General features: G+C 40.0%; 1 protein-coding gene across 1 annotated transcript; it reads left to right on the forward strand.

The window, feature by feature from the left end:
• Nucleotides 1–429: 429 nt before the first annotated feature.
• On the forward strand, nucleotides 430–17,006 carry npffr2a (neuropeptide FF receptor 2a). The gene is made up of 4 exons (XM_077715912.1): nucleotides 430–528; nucleotides 8,781–9,100; nucleotides 11,729–11,828; nucleotides 14,344–17,006. The coding sequence occupies exons 2-4, from the start codon at nucleotides 8,788–8,790 to the stop codon at nucleotides 15,194–15,196; spliced, it is 1,266 nt and encodes a 421-aa protein (XP_077572038.1). The 5' UTR covers nucleotides 430–528; nucleotides 8,781–8,787; the 3' UTR covers nucleotides 15,197–17,006.
• Nucleotides 17,007–17,790: the final 784 nt, after the last annotated feature.

Genomic DNA, 17,790 nt, shown 5'->3' on the forward strand with positions numbered 1-17,790 from the left:
CAGCATGAATTGGCTTTGGCTCTAATTTGACTCTGTGTGCCTGCGCTTTGATGAAGTCGAGTGCGAAGGAGGCGAACAACTGCTGGCATCATTTTCCTAATCAACCGAGTGCATTAAAACAAAAGAGACTCGCGGTCATTGGACCGTGCGGCCTAATTAGCTCCATGCGTAAAATTCATTCATCTGGAAGGCATCTTTTCTCCAATAACTGCCCTCATTTTTTGGTGCTGTCAAATAATCCCTTATACGTGTCACATGATTACATTAAAATGTCCACACCAGCTGTGACCTGCATTTTCACACTGCACACAGCTCGAAGACCATATCACTCGAACCGCCCGCTAGGCGGCTTACAGAAGCCACCCCCTCGCTAGCCGACGTCACAGCATTAAAAAGACTCCGCGCGAGACTGTCAGCCCGCCACTGGCACTCGGAGGAGCTCAGCACATCCTCAGCCGCACTCCTACTCGTGGCCCTTTAATGCTTTTATCCATGTGGAGAATAGTGAACAGAAATTCCACTGAAAAGGTGAGATGGTTATTTTGTATGTAGTATGTAATATGTAGTGCATGTACTTGCATGGAAATGAGGAGCTGGCTTCTTATATATATATGTTTTATATATATATATATATATATATATATATATATATATATATATATATATATATATATATATATATATATATATATATATATATATATATATATATATATATATATATATATATATATATATATATATATATATATATATATATATATATATATATATATATATATATACAGACCTTGGTAAAAGACTAGTTATGTTACGTTTGTGTTAACGTTTTTTTTTTTTTACATTTACTCATTCTCGTTGCCTAATTGGTATTTATATATTTTTTATGTATTGATTAAAAGTCATTTGTTTTGCACTGTGGAGGTTAGCAAGCTGATTGCATATAAAATATGCAATACAGTAATAAAAATAGTTCTACATTTTATTAAATATTAGAAGTTTTGAAATAAAAAAATCATAAAATATTATAAGAGGAACTAAATAATGCCGATGCATTTATATACACAATTGGAAAATTATTGAAAATGGGAAAATTCATTTTTTATGGAAAAAATTAAGATTATTTTAACCTCCCAAGACCCAAACTCTTGTAAGGCATGCTTTTTAATTTTCTCTTTGATATTAAGGCTAATTGGGGCCTGATGAGTTTAAAAACAAATAATTATTATTTTTCACGATGTAGTTTTGAGGAAATGATGTCCACATCATAAGTGGACGCCAGGTCCTAATAGTCCAAAATTTGACAACCAAAAATGTGATGTCCATACATGTGGACGTCAGGTTATAGGAGGTTAAATATCGAAAAGTAAAAAAATATATTTAATCAATTTTTGCTATTTTTTGCATTATTTTTTCATAAAAACTTTGGATTCTTTTTTTGTAATATTACCACAGTACCCGATGGTGCAGTGGTTCTTCTGCCTGACTTTATTTTGGCCATTCTGGGTTCGATTCTCACTTGGTGCTGGTGAGATTGGTTCTGGTCTGTCTCTCTGTGTCCCCGATGACTGACTGGTGACTAGTCTAGGGTGTAGTCTCCCTTTTGCCCAAAGAAAATTGGGTTAGGCTCCAGCAACCCCCGCAACCCTTTCGAGGATATGAGTTATTAAAGATGAACGAATGAGTCGATATTATCACCATGCTCAATGCTTTCTTATGTTTATGTGTATATGAAAGAAGATTCAGGCATTATTTTTTTCTACTTCGATATGAACTCATTCAAGCGGATTGGCAAATCAAATCAATTGTAACTGGAATGGATGGCATTGAATGATCATATGTCAGTACTATCAATTCCAAATCTGTTGCTTGCCGTTTGCACTGGCAAATGAAGGAAAATCGTGTTTTCTGTTTGAAATTTGGTATAGTGATAGCCTAGAAGTCTCCCTGCAATCCGTCCGTGTGTCTCTCTTTATCTTTGTCAGCGCAAACAGTGCCTCATTGTATTCTCCAGCTCCTACAGATTCAATCATGAACATAGCCCAACCTACCTTTTACCCCACCAGTTTTTTTTTTTATTTCCTCCACCATTCGCTCTTTCCAAAATGTCTGAAACTGTGGAAGTTACTTTTTTTACATTAAATGCAATAGGTATCTTTCTTTGTGCTTCTTGCAACAATTTGGAGGGGTAATAACAAGGTCAAGTATCCCTGAAGAGAGCGACAGTGTGTCAAAATTGTTTGAAAGACCATGGATGAATGGTTTTTCTTCATTTAGTCTCTATGTCAAACTGAATACCTTTTAACTAATTGGCTGTTATTGACAGCGCGAGGCATCATTAATGGCACTAAGTGTCAGTGTCAATGAAATAGACGTGTATCACTGTCAATCACAATTTGATTGTGGCTCACTACCTGTTCATTTTAGGGTATTTCTGGAATATTCTGTGTTTATTAGTCATTTCGTGTGGATTTTGGGTCAATTCCTCTTTATTTCACCCAAATCCCCCACAACATGTGGTAGGCTAATTTGACATCCCAAATTGTTGTAGGCATGGTTGGGGGTTAGGGTTATGCCCTGTGGTTGGGTGATTCATTCATTTTCCATACCGCCCATCCTCAAAAGGGTTGGGGGGTTGCTAGAGCCTAACCCAGGAGTCGTCTGGCAAAAGGAAGACTACACTCTTGGTTAACAACCATCTCAGGTTGTCCCTCGTCTACTGTTTGCTGGAACTGTCTCCATCACCCCAAAGCCATCGTGGAGATAAGTGGTTCAGAAAATGAATAGTTTATTTTTCAACCAATTTATAAAGATCTTCTCAATGTCAAGGCTTCTGCCATGAACCTTGTTGCTGCCATTGATGGCACTGGATGACAAATGAAGTGCAAGGGTGGCAGCAAATGAACAGTCTTTCATTCACTGCTACTCTCCCACTTCAAATGGGTTGGACGTCTAGTGATAAACTGATTGTTGGCAGGGTGCGTTTTGGCTAGAAGCAATTTTTTCCCCTCGTTATTTGCAATTGGCGATGCTTCATTCACTGACACCCACCAATTTCAAAGGATTGGACTTTTACTAGTGATAAACTCATTGAAAATCACAGCAAAAGGTTGAGTGGTGTCTCTTTTCACTATGAACCAACCTGGCAACCATTTTATTTTGGGCTTCGAAAGGTATATCTTGAAAAGTATATAGTCCATAGAAGTCCCCAATGACATTGTTTAGTGCCACACCATTACTAACTAATATCTGTATGGGACACTGTTTTTGAAAAAAAGGCCCAAACAACAAAATTGGATTCCAAAGAGTTCCCGTGTCAATAGTACTATACTCTAAAGTTACCCCAATTTACGAAGTCAATTGGTTCCAGAACATTTTTTATAACCTAGACTTATCAAAAACAGAGCAGTATTATAAATGTAAATTATATAATTCATTCCATAGTCTTAAAAAAAAAACCCTACCAATTTAACTCTTTAAAATTGATCAAAGTGTGACAATTTTAAAAGGAAGATGAGAAACACATATGAATGCTAAGAAAAAGATTTATATATTAAAATGAATAACAAGTGTGGGGAAAATAAAATCCACTCGTGTGGTTGCATAAGTGTATGGAGGAAGCTAACGGTAGACAACTTCAAATTATGAATTGAAAACAACTTAGCATTAAATATATGTAAAATATCTGCATTTTTCAGAATTAATACTATCCAAAAGAGTTAGCCTTTCCATCTCGTTCAGTGACGTCTTCTTTTGAAATCACACAGAAAACATGCCAAGGAGTAATTGCTTTTAATGCTTGCCTCTGCTTCAATATCGTAGCGTTGATAGATGGGTTAGATTAGATACCTTTATTCATCCAGTATCCAGGAAATTTCATTGTCACAGTAGCAAGAGGGTGAGGTTGGGATTTGGGAGAGAACCGACCCCGGCCTCGGCAGGAGCTTGGCCGGTAAAAGTGCCTCTTGAATGGGCATGGCAGGGAGGCTGTTTTGCCAAGCAAAATTAGTCATAGATGGACACCAGGGACCGCTTCTTCATCTCATTAACACCAATAATTTTATATCAAGTTTCCTTCACCAAAATTGGGGGAAACAAAATAAAAAGGTTTTGTGTGACAGCAAATGGAAGGCCAGCAGAGTGTATGTAGGGAGATTGTCGACTAGGACACAATGATATTGCGAAAATGTTTAAATTAAATAACAGATACAGGAAAGCATTGATGTTTTGGGAGATTTTGTAACTTGGATCTGAAAATTACATATGTAGAAATACCACCATTCGTCAGGTTAACAGTTGGAAAAAGTCAATATTGTACTTTGGGGGAAAAACAAACAAAAAAGCTTAATAAGGCAACGGCAGAGTGAGAAGAGATTGAAGAAAAAATTGATTTTGTCCAGACTCTGAATATCAACTACACCATTCAGGATTACGCTGTTATGCAATAGATTAAAACAACAAGAACATACAGACAGACAAGTTAAGATTGATTACAGTTGCTACGTGGGTACATAATTGCACTGTATCATAATATAAGACATGGCATTGGAATCTTATTCCCACCAACAATATTTGTTTATTATCACACGATCGTGGCAAACCATTGCCTGTGGTTTTATAACAAATCCTTAAAGGTTTAACAAAGGTTCCTTTGGCACCAGTCTCGAGAATGTTTAGAAAAAGTTGCAGTTTTTATTTAGAAATTTGCTAGTTTAAGAGTTGACCAACAAACAGACGTGCCAGAATACATGCATGGAGGATGACTTTTTATTTCACCAATATAGATGAAACTTCGGACGACTACATAAGTATGCAAAATTATCATTCATAAATAAATGTATAATGTATAGAAATGGAAAATGAAAAAAACATTTTATTAAAAACAATTAAAGAGATGAATTAAATAAGAGGAAATTAAGATAAAGAGCTGCCTCGTTATGTGGAAATCCACTCGCCTGACTACGGTGCGGGCAGGCGTGGGCTCAATTCCCACTGGTGGTGGTATGATTGGGAGTGCGGATGATCGTTTGTCTCTCTGTGTACCCTACGATAGACTGGCGACCAGTCTAGGGTTGTAGTTTCCTTTTGCCTGAAGACAGCTGGGTTAGGCTCCAGCAACCCCCGCAACACTTTTGAGGATGGGTGGTATGGAAGAGGAATGAATGAATTAATTAATGAAATGAAGATAAAAACATTTACTTCCCTACCCCATAAATGTACTGTGATCCTTCACCTCGTGGCATCAACTTTCGTGGCTTCACTACATGGGAGATGTTTTGTGTGATAAAAAAAAGTTCATGAAAATGTGAAAATCCATGCTGAAACTCGCTAACGGAAGCCACTCCCCTGTCTTCCGCTTGCCACTAGGAAAATGGCGAAAGCCAGAAGAAGAGGGTCAAAGTCTCTCAACTGAAGAAAAAAAAATGGTGGGCAGCGAGCATCATTTTTATCCGAAAATAGACCTTTCTGAGCGACCAAAAGCCTGTGTTGGGGTACATTTTTATCAGCAGTGCGAGCCCCGTGTAACCTCATGCCTTATTTGAAAATAAGTCTTGCTTGGCAAATTGGACGGCAGAGAGCAGCAGCGAAGAGGGATTATTTTTTTGGGAAACGCGAGCCCCGGGCGACGTTACGCCGTGTCGCTCATTTGAAAATCAAACTTGCTCAGCGAATTCGTCGGCTCTGCCTGTCAAAGATTGCAGACTTTTATCCAAATGAAGGGAAGCAGGCTGACACTGGAGAGTGGAGGATAGACAGAAGTAATCTTAAACTCAGGGGTCCTCAATACATGGGTGCAATCTACCAGCAGATCGCCATGGTACTACTGGGTGATCGCAGGACAATAGGATTTGTCAGTCTGTTGGTTCCCTTAGCAACACTATTAGGAATTTGGCATACTGTCTGTAGTAAGCTTGTGTATGAATCGGGAGTAGATTTTCACCCCTGTTACCTCTTATTCCCATATATGTTGATAAATCTTGCAACAGATTTTAATGGAAGCTATATCAACATACATAACTGCTAAACTTTTTCAGGAGCCTGGAAAAAAACGTAAGAGGTTGACCCCCTGAAATGTAGGTTTTGGTGCAAATAGTAATAGAACACCACTAGTGTACATCATACCAATACTCGTTTAAGGCATCTCATCTCTCATTTCATCTCGTTTTCTGACTGCTTTATTCTTACTAAAGTCATAGGGGGTGCTGGAGTCTATCCAAGCTGACTTTAGGCCAGAGGCGGGGGACACCCTGAACTGATGGCCAGCCAATTGCAGGGCATAAGAAGACAAACAACCATTCACTCCCACACTCATAGCTAAGGGCATTTTAGAGTGTCCATTCCGCCTACCATGCATGTCTTTGGAAAGTGGGAGGAAACCAGATTACCCAAAGAAAACCCACACAGGCCCGGGGAGAACATGCAAACTTCACACTGGTTGACCGACCTGAATTTGAATCCATGTCCCCCACTGAGAGGCCGATGTGACAAAAACTCAGGGTTTATATTGACAGAGGGGGGTTTCCCGAGAGAATTAGAAACACCTGTGTGACCTAGAGGCAGCAACTAAGGAGAGACACCGGGGACAAGACATCACAGATGAAATCAATTAGTAATCACAAAGACAAGTCACATAGGTAAAAAGACAAGAATACAAAACCCCAAACTAAATCCCCCCAAAACAGTGGTGGGCAAAGTATTCCACGAAAGGGTTTTCATTCAATCCCATAAAGAGGACACCTTTTTCACCAATCTGGTTTGCTACAAGTGCAATCAGGGAATTGCAGTCAGGTGCTTCTTTTTTCCTGCAGAAATCTCATTGGTCAAAGTGTCTTTGCTGAATCGCCTGGAAAAACAACCTGCACCCACAGCGGCCATCGTGGACCGGTCTAGCTACCCCTGTCCCAAAGGAACCTATACCTAACACTGCCTTGTATTGAAATGAGTTTATCAAGAGTAGACGTCCAATCTACTTGAAAAGGAACCAGTCCAATATAAGTCGTCTTTCCTGTATGGAGCTGCATACATATTGAGAGCGAGATTTAGTCCAGTGTAACTAAATCGTTTACAATATAGAACTCCTATCCTAAGTTTTTCTTCTCAAGTCAAAGCAAAAAGCCTACCTAGACGGCCTGGTGGAAGAGTTGTTAGCGCGCTGGCCTCATAGTGGGAGACTTGGGTTCAAATCAAGGCCGATCCACCCGTGTGTAGTGTGCAGGTTGTCTCTGGGCCTGCATGGGTTTTCTCTGGGTACTCCCACATTCCAAAGACATGCATGGTAAGCTGATGGGACACTCTAAATGAGTGTGAGTGTGAATGGTTGTGTGTCTCCTTGTGCCCTGCGATCGGCTGTACCCCGCCTTCGGCCCAAAGTCCGCTGGGATAGGCTCGTGAGGATAAACCGGTTCAGAAAATGAATGTCATTTCATATTTGTGTAAGGGTGCCTGAACGGCTCGGAAACATCTGAGAGTATAAGATTTTGTTTCATGCTTTAAATAGGAAAAGCATCCTCACCAACCCACACAGTCTTTTAAGTTATATTTTAATGAGAGGAATGGTAGCATCCATACTGTAGTGACTAGCTTCTTTTCTATAAATTTATTATAGAGAATGCTGAGGGGGAGGCCCATTAAAAAGCGTAAATCCTCACTTATTCAGTATGTTGAATAAGTCGATTATAGCCACAGCTCATGATTAAACATTCACCATGTAGAAAATAGCTGTTGCTGACGATACACTTGGCTTTGCACTGCTAATCATGTACATGAGTCACTTCCTCTTGATTTTTGACACTTTGTATACATTTGGAAAAATTTGCGGTTGACTTTTCCTAATTTACTTCCTTTTCATTGATCACTTACATTTGATTTTGAATCGCTTCCTTTACATCATTTCTGTTCTGTCAATTCCCGTTATTTTATAATCATTCTCTGTTTGTTTTTCGTTTAGCTTGGTCACTTCCTGTAGACTCTAGTGCAAGGGTGTCAGACTCTGGTTGGTTCGCAGGCCGCTTTAACGTCAACTTGATTTCACGTGGGGCAGACCATTTTAGATATCATTTTTTGATTTTTTTATATAAATTGTTTAAAAGAACCGAATTAAAAGCCCTGAATATTCAGTTTTTTATAGATCTAAAACAATGTTTATTTTATGACGTTTTTAATTCAAAAGTAAGCATAATATGAAAGTAGTACTACTTATATATTTTTAGATTTTACAAAATGATTTTTGAACTAAAAACTGAAAAAAGTGATAAAAAATTACAATTATTGATTTAAAAAGGAGAAAATCTGGAAATTCCATACATATCTATACTTATCTATACTTCATTTTAATTTGATCCTAAAACAGAAAGTCAGCACTCATGATTGACTTTCCCGGCCACACAAAATGATCTGGCGGGCCAGATTTGGCCCCTGGGCCGCCACTTTGACACGTGCTCTAGTGCATTCTGGGCCATTTCCCGTACAGATTGTGGAATTCTAAAGTCTCTCTATTTTAATGCATTTGCTGTTAATTTGGATGCATTCCTGGGTCACTTGCAGTTGTTTTTTCAGGCAATCAAATTAAATAGGAAATAAGATCCAAATTTAAAAACAACTCCAAATATCTTTAAAAAAGAACCAAGGTTTTCAATTCAAAAGGAAGCAAAATCTGAAAGTAGTAACAATTCATTTTGATAAAATCAAATCAACAAATGTCCAAAATCAAGGCAGAAAAGCTTTCGACTGATTTTACACGGAGCTTGAATATTCAAATGTGGCTTTTGTTTCTTCTGCAGTCTCAAAATGAACCAACAAGCAGACAACTGGACGTTGCACAATAGCTCGTCAGAGGAGAAGGAGATAATCTCTCCCAGGAGCAATGTCACCTACGTGGGTTTTTACCTGCACCATCCGTCCACGGCGGCCATTTTTATTGTGTCCTACCTGCTTATTTTTCTGGTGTGCATGGCGGGAAATGGCGTAGTGTGTTTTATCGTGCTGCGTAGCCGCAACATGCGCACAGTCACCAATTTGTTCATCCTCAACTTGGCTGTCAGCGACCTCCTAGTGGGGATCTTCTGTATGCCCACCACACTTCTGGATAACATAATTACAGGTAAGTAAATTTTGTTCTCATATTTGGAAGCAAATCAAACAAAGTTTGAGGGCATATTAAAAAAGGACTTCCTTAAAAATAAATACCACATAGTACTAGAAACTAAAATTACTGGAGACATGCATGTAGATGCTTTAAGTCTTCCAGGTGTCGCTTCATGTGTGAAAACTTTCATTCGGTCATCTTCCGTGCCGCATATACTCAAGGATTGTGGGGGTAGCTGGAGTCTATCCCAGCAGACATCGGGCGAAAAGTAGACTACACCCTAGACTGGTCATCAGTCAGGGGTATGGCACACAGAGATATACAGAACCATTTGCACGCCCAATCCATCCACCACCAAGCGGGATAGATAGACCTAACGCTTCCAGGACTTCGGTGCGGGCAGGCACAAACTTGACTCCCGTTGGTGGAGGTATGATTGTGTGTGCGAATGATCGGCTGTCTCTCTGTGTGGCCTACAGCAAAATGACAAGCAGTCTCAGGTGTAGTCTGCCTTTATCCCAAAATCAAATCAGCTGGAATAAGCAGCACCCCCTGCAACACTTACAAGGATAGGCAGTATGATAGATGAATCAATGAATGAACGAGGGAATGAACGAACGAACGAAGGAACGAACGGAGGAACGAACGAAAGAACGAATGAATGAACATACAAACGAATGTATGAATAAACAATCAGTGGTACCTTTCTCTCTCTGTCTCTCTTTCATATATTGTATCCACATACATATAGTGTACATGCACTTACGAATGTGTCTACACATAAAGTATTCAGGTAAGGAAAAGATTGATGGAAACATTTTTGTTTCAAGATACAAAAACAATCATTACGAAACTTCAAATGATTTAAACATCCCCTGAAACGTAAATAGACTGACTTTATTTAGTTATACTTTTAATTGTCATCGTACATTTGGTTTCCCACTAGTTAACTCGCAACACCATGCTGCCTATCACAGCCAACTACGGGCACCAGGCGAGAGATACTCTGAATTGTTGCAGAGCCAATCGCAGGGTAGAATTTCTTATTCAATTAAAATGTTCTCAATAAATAATTTGCATACATACATTTGCATGCATATTTTATACAAAACTGGTATACTTTTTCATTTGAAAGGGTATTGAGGTAGTATTCAAGAACAAATTATGCTAATTCAATTCATAATATATGCTTTTACTTATGAAAAATCCAAGCTAGAAAATTGTATTTAGAACTAATTATTGTCCTAGGCAGAGAGAGGTACCACTGTACTTGTTTTACACGTAGCCAGTTAAACCTAATGGGACCATGCTGGCCATTCAAAATGTATGCATACATATACATTCATTAACTGTTGTTCTTACATGAATATTTAGTTTGCCCAGACTTGCTTTTCCACTTAAGAGGAAGGGCATATAAGAGAAATAGATTGTCTTGTTTTCCTTTTATGCATGAGCACAACAAAGGCAGCATTTGCTTTCATCCGGTCATTTGGTAGATGACAAAACTCTGATTTTCAGCCAATTAAAACATTGTGAGTCCTAATAATCTAAATTATCCATGGCAGATGAAAGCTGTTATCAGAGTGCCGACTATTTGTTGTCTGTTCTCACATTGTACAAATAACAATTACAATAGGGCTTTTCACAAATTGTAATGAAACCTTTTCGCCTATTAAAATATAGTTTATCTTTTGTATGGCTAATTCTGAGGGGACTTTTTCCTCATCATAATAGTAGCTTCTTTTTACCCACATTTTCTACAGTGATTATCCCTTCTTAGGAGCCTCATTGAATTCATTGAGCCATCAATGGGGCTAGACGTCCAATCTTTGATGTCAAATCCAAAACATTTGTTAGTTCACTGCCTATCCTTCCACTTCAAATGGTTTGGACGTCCTTCACTCGCAGTCCATGAGTTAGGCCATGGGTTGGCAACCCCAAAATGTTGAAAGAGTCATAGTGGATGAAAAAGAAAAAAATGTCTGGAGCTGCAAAAAAAATCTATTTTTGCCGACCCCCGAGTTAGGCAGTATCTGACCAAACCAAAGCATTTACTTTGCATTCTAAGAATGTCTCATTTCATCTAATTTTCTTAACCACTTTATCCTCACTAGGGTCGCGGGGGAAGCTGGAGCCTATCCCAGCTGACTTTGGCGGGGGACACCCTGAATTGGTGGCCAGCCAATCACAGGGGTACAAGGCGACAAACAACCATTCACGCTCACACCCATGCTTAAGGGCAATTTAGTCTCCAATCAGCCTACCATACATTTATTTTGGAATATGGGAGGAAACCGGAGAACCCGGAGAAAACCCACGCAGGCCCGGGGAGAACATGCATACTCACGGGTGGACCGAGCAGGATTTGAACACAGCTCCATTTTAAGTATGCATAAACTTATTTAGTACTAAAGGAATTTATTTTAATTGTATTTTTACACAGTTGGTATGAGAACAATATCAGTATTAATACATAAACCGAGTATGCAATCTGTATGGGGGTGATAAAAAATGGTATCACGCAACACTACTTGAAAGCTTAGGTTAGCGTGACTTGTATCGCACACTGCAGCATCCAAGTAGTAGTGTTGAGACATTGTTGCCTTGGCAGTAAATCAGCAATCCTTTACGTCTTACCAACAGGGTGGCCCTTTGGAAACTTGGTATGCAAAATGAGCGGCATGGTGCAAGGTATCTCTGTGTCGGCGTCTGTCTTCACCCTAGTGGCCATCGCCGTTGACAGGTATGGTACAGCCTACTTCCGCTAACTAAATTAGTCGGGGTCTGATATAAGAAATTTGAGGACAAGGGCTAAGTGAGGCATGGGGCCCTTTCAAACACAGATACATATATTTTATGCAGCCATCCATTTTCTCCATTTACCCGAGGTCGGCAACTTCAGCAGGGAAGGCCAGAGTTCCCTGTTCCAGCTCTTCTATGGAGGATTCCTAGGCGTTCCCAGGCCAACCAGAAAATATTCTCTTCCCAGCCTGTCCTGGGTTGGCTCTGTGGCCTTCTCCCAGTGGGGCGTGACTGGAGTATCTCACCAGAGAGAGGTTGTAAACAGATACCCAAGCCACCTTAACTGGCTCAACTCAATAAGGAGGAGCAGCGGCTGAGCTTCTCACCCTATCTCAAAGGCACATCCAAACACGCTGTATCTGGGATCTTGCTCATTCGGTCATGTCCTACAGCTTGTGACTATAGGTGAGGGCAGAAACACAGACTGAGTGGTAAACAGAGGACTATGCCTTTCGGCTCAGGTCACCACGACAGACGCAGTGTCTGCCTCACTGCAGATGCTGCACTGCCTGTCAATCTCCGGCCATATTCTTCGCTCTCTTATCGACAAGCCCTGAGATACTTAAACTCTCCACTTGGAGAAGGGCCTCAAAACCAAAAGTACTCCGCTGGCATTTTAAGGAAAATATTTTTATCAAAGACATAATCAATTTCACACGTAAAAATTACTGACTGTTAGTGTACAGGAATTTCTCGGGTTACAGCGTTCTCAAACAATGACGTTTTGACATTCAGATGCCTGTCTCTCAACTCACATTTATTCCAAAACAACTAATCTTAAGATTATAAAGAGTACAGAGAAAGGAGAGAAATACCAACACACATTGATAGATAAATTCTGCGGTGGGACCATGGCTAAACTGTGTTGCCTATTGGTAAATCTGCCACTAAATTCAGTCACACGGTGTCATTCGGTAATTATCACCCAACAAATTTGGCAAGAGAACTGTATTTCTTTATATATTCGTACTATGTCACACTGGAGCATAAAGCATATCAAACAAGAAGTTTCCTTTTATGATGTAGATTTTTAACTGAGGTGAAGGCCCAATTGCAATGCTCGTGGTTTACTACTGATTTGCACCGATATTGAAGGCCACGTTGGGCGGAACCATGGTATTGTGGATTGGCTAAAGAAGGGGCAAAATAGTGTATCCTCATGGAGGAAAAAGAAGGAATATGAAAGAGGAAAAGGCGAAGCCTTTGGTGTGTGGGATTGATTCCCATTTGGTGGCAGTGTTTCAGTGAGCAGGAAAAAACTCTGTGTGCCATGCTTGGTGACCAGTCTAGAGTGTAGTAGGCCTTTTACGCATAGTCAGCTGTGATAGGCTCCAGCACCCTGCGACCTAGATAAGGATGAGCAGTGTAGAAAACAAATGGGGCCACTACACTGCCATTGTATTTTCTATGTTCTTCAGCTTTCGTTTCCTTTCTTCTGAGCTCGATTGCCTCATCACTCTAGGTGACAGCGGTTGACATTAATTCTACTGTTGGAAAACTCTCGGCAGGGTAGAAGCAGTTTGTTTCAGACTGACCTCTCACACCCCCCGGCGTCGGTGAAAACTTGGTCAGTCCCGTCACTCGTCATTTTGTTCAGACGGCTCTGGGATATCTGACGCCACTGGAAAGGACACATCACTTTGTTAACACTAAGAGTGAATTGACTGTCGTCTTGCATATCTGTCAAGCGCTTGGATCAGCATTTGAGTTGGCTTTGAGTTTTTTTAAACTTCCTTTGTGCTTGACTTTAAAATCACCTGGACAGTTCCAACAAAAATAAACTGAATATTGCAGGAATGTCTTTGAGTGTAACTCAACAGTTAACACTCACAGGTACACCCCGAATCAGTGGCCAGCCAATCACAGGGTACAAGGAGAAATACAAACATACACGCTCATACTCATACCTTGGGCCAATTAAGAGTGTTCCACCAGCCTACGTGCATGTTTTGGGGATGTGGGAGGAAACCAGAGTACCTGGAGAAAAACCCATGCAAGCCCGGATAGAACATGCAAACTCGACTCAACAGTTCTGAGCTCGTGGGTTTGATCCCAAGTGGGCCCTCCTATGTGGAGTTAACACTTCAGTTTCCTCCTACATACCAGGAAAATACTTGGTAGGCTTGTTGAACACTCTAAATTGCCATTAAGATTAAGTGTGAGTGTGTGTGGTTGTCTGTATCGTTGTGCCCTGCGATTGGCTGGCCACTAACTCCGGGAGTTCCCCACCTGGTGCTCATATTTGGCTGTGATAGGCACCAGCACCCTCCGTGTCCGTGGAAAATTATAGAATCAATATATGAATTGGCATTACACACTATTATTTCTTGAGTGAAAATTGTTTTCATCTAGGTTTGAAATATTCTAGATACATAAGAGTTTGAAATCGGTCCAAACAGAATGGATGCCTCACGTTAGTTAAGAAATAATCCCCATTTCTCTGATTGCCCCTCCAGATTCCGCTGCATTGTCTACCCGTTCAAGCAGAAGCTGACTATCTCCACCGCCACTTTGATCATAATGATCATCTGGGTGCTGGCCATCTCTATCATGTGTCCCTCTGGCGTGATGCTACAGGTGACGCAGGAACAAAGCTTCCGAGTGCTGCTGGGCTACGACAACAAATCCACTCCTTTTTACTGGTGCAGGGAAAACTGGCCTAACCAGGAGATGCGTAAGATCTACACCACTGTACTATTTGCCAACATCTACCTGGCGCCGCTCTCCCTCATCGTGGTCATGTACGCTCGCATTGGGATCACACTTTTTAAGACCGCCATGCCCACAGATGGCAAACCGGGTCAGGACAACCGCCACAGTGTTTCCAAGAAGAAACAGAGGGTGATCAAGATGCTACTAATCGTGGCCTTGCTCTTCATTGTGTCCTGGTTGCCATTGTGGACCCTCATGATGTTGAGCGACTACGCCAAGCTGACAGAGCAGCAGTACCGCATTGTCAACATCTACATCTACCCCTTCGCGCATTGGCTGGCCTTTTTCAATAGCAGCGTCAACCCCATCATCTATGGGTTCTTCAACGAGAACTTTCGCAGGGGATTCCAGGTGGTCTTCAAGTTCAGCCTGTGTGCGGCCGACGGGCAGCGGAGGAAAACTTACTCGCATCGTCTGCAGCAGAACTCGGTGCTGCCGGCCAACAACGTGCAGACCTCCTTGGAACCCATCTCACTCAACAGCTTGGACAAAAGCAGCTCCAGGAGGAACCGCCAGGTAGCAGAGCAGGACTTGATTTTGGAGGACCTGGAAAAAGGCTCCTGCAGTAGTGGCGGCGTCACAACCGTGTCCATTTGAACTGGTCGACCTACCTTCAAGGGAATGAAGTTTCTCAACTTCTATTGCACTTTTCAGCATTGGGCGATCTTGCCTAACACTTGCTGTATGAATATATGAATATCTTCGTCAACATGTGGAATTCAGACTTCAGAAGCAGAAAAAATGTTGTTGCCTCTACGAACCTTCAAGCACTTTGCGGGTATACTGTTTTTTAATTTGGTTAGAAGTGAAGTAGCTTTCAAAAGTTGGTCGCAAGATCACACATTGGATATGGTGATAGACGTCCAAGCCATTTGAAGTGGAAGGGAGGGCAGCAAATCAGCATTTGTTCATTTACTGTCAGTCCTCCCATTTCAAACAGATTGGACATCTACCATACTATAAAAACCAAAACCTACAGTAAATGTTGTTAATTTAATGTTTTCAGTGCCATTGACAAGTATAGGGGGCCAATCATGTGGCCCTTCATCCTTCTGCTGTGAATTTAATTCTTTCCTTTCATGCTTATTTTGTGAATTCCAGGGTCTTCACTTCCTATTGATTTTCTTTTTTTTTAAATATGGAGGGTCACTTGTTGATTTCTGGATATTTTACCTTCACTCCCTGGTGCATTGGCTGGTTTCCTATTGATTCTAGGGTTGTGATAGACTCTTTATTTTAGTCACTTCCTTTTGATTTTGGGGTATTTACGGGTAACCTATTGGTAGGGGGCAGGGTGAATGAATTTGTCGTAACCTTGAAACGTGAACCTTTTCACACTTTTATTATTTACTTATATGTGTATCAGTTAAAATTAAATATTGAACATGAATATATAACAATTTCTCTCTGCATGTCCCACGGCTGACTAACGACCAGACTAGGGTATAGTCTGGCTTTCGTCCGAAGTCAGCTTGGTTAGGCTCCAGCAAGCCTCGCAACCCTTTCGAGGATGCCGGGTATGAAAGATGAATGAAAGAACGAATTAAATTAGTAGCCAAAGTATGTATGTTGAGTGGTTGGTGCGTTGGCCTCACAGCTCTGAGGACCTGTGTCCAGGTCGGTCCACCTATGTGGAGTTTCCATGTACTCCGCCTGCATGGGTTTCTCCGGGCACTCCGGTTTCCTCACACATTCCAATAGCATGCATGGTAGGCCGATTGGACACTCTAAATTTCCCTTAGGTATGAGTGTGAGCGTGAATGGTTGTCCCTCTCCTTGTGCCCTGCGATCAGCTAGCGACCGTTTCAGGGTGTCCCCCGCCTTTGTCCTGAAGTCAGCTCGATAGGCTCCAGCACCCGTGCGGCCCTAGTGAGGATAAAGCGGTTCAGAAAATGTCTCCTGTGAGGCCACCTATAAAATATAATTTTTCGCCCGAGTGATCCTTCGCTTTCTACCTCATATCTTTGGGCTACAGCGTAACGAGCACAGCACATGTAACAATTGCTCATCCGTGTTAGTTTTGCTTGAAAAAATCTTCTTGTACCTAGAAGAGGTTATATGCGCGCATTTGTTATATGCGTGCATTTATTAAAGTTTTGAAAAAAAATCTCTATTTGATTGGTGGAAAAAAAATTCGATTGGTTTTGGAATTAAAATAAAATCAGAGGAAGTGACACCTGCCATGCATCAACATCAATAGGCAGAAACCAATAAAGAAGTGACCCAGAAATGATCCAATTTTGGAAGAAAATGACCCAAAAGTGCCCCTTAACCTACAGAAAAAATACTTAATCCACAGGAATTTTCAAAAATACACAGAAAAGCATCCTCACAATGAGGAACTGAATAAAACCAAAACAAATTGTCTGATGAAATTATTTAATTTTGATTTAAACTCTTGAAATTTATATATATATATATATATATATATATATATATATATATATATATATATATATATATATATATATATATATATATATATATATATATATATATATATATATATATATATATATATATATATATATATATATATATATATATATATATATATATATATATATATATATATATATATATATATATATATATATATATATATATATATATATATATATATATATATTATATATTACTGATTTACGTAAACATTATTGGGCAAATTCATGTATATAGAAAATAAGATTTTAAAAAAAGATAATAAAAGGACATTTTGAAAAAGAAAAGCACAGTTAAAAATATTAACTTTTTACCAATATTTTCATAAAATAAACACATCTATTGAATGTAGTATATTTTTGTGCCTGTCATGCGACAAAGTAAAAAGATACAAAGTTCTATCAAAGGAATGAATCTCCAATTAATGTTGTTGTGAAGAGTGTTTTTGTGCATTTTGTTGATTATTGTACTATATTTTGGATTTCCTCGGCAAACTGGTTGTTCTGGTTGTTTTAATATGTAAAGGGCTACTTGTTACATGATCAATTCTTACCTCATTTACTATCATTTACCTCATCCACCAACCTGTGGAAAGGCTAACACCCATTTAACTCATTGGCTTCCATTGACCCTGAGAAGCGAACCAGAATTGGTTAAGAGCGAGAGACGTCCATGCCATTTTGACTGGAATTATGACACAGTCAGTGTGGGATTTAATTTGAACAGAGCCCCGGTGCAATTGGTGTTTT

The sequence above is a fragment of the Stigmatopora nigra genome, chromosome 4 (genome assembly GCF_051989575.1).
Source record: "Stigmatopora nigra isolate UIUO_SnigA chromosome 4, RoL_Snig_1.1, whole genome shotgun sequence".
Taxonomy (NCBI): Eukaryota; Metazoa; Chordata; class Actinopteri; order Syngnathiformes; family Syngnathidae; genus Stigmatopora; species Stigmatopora nigra.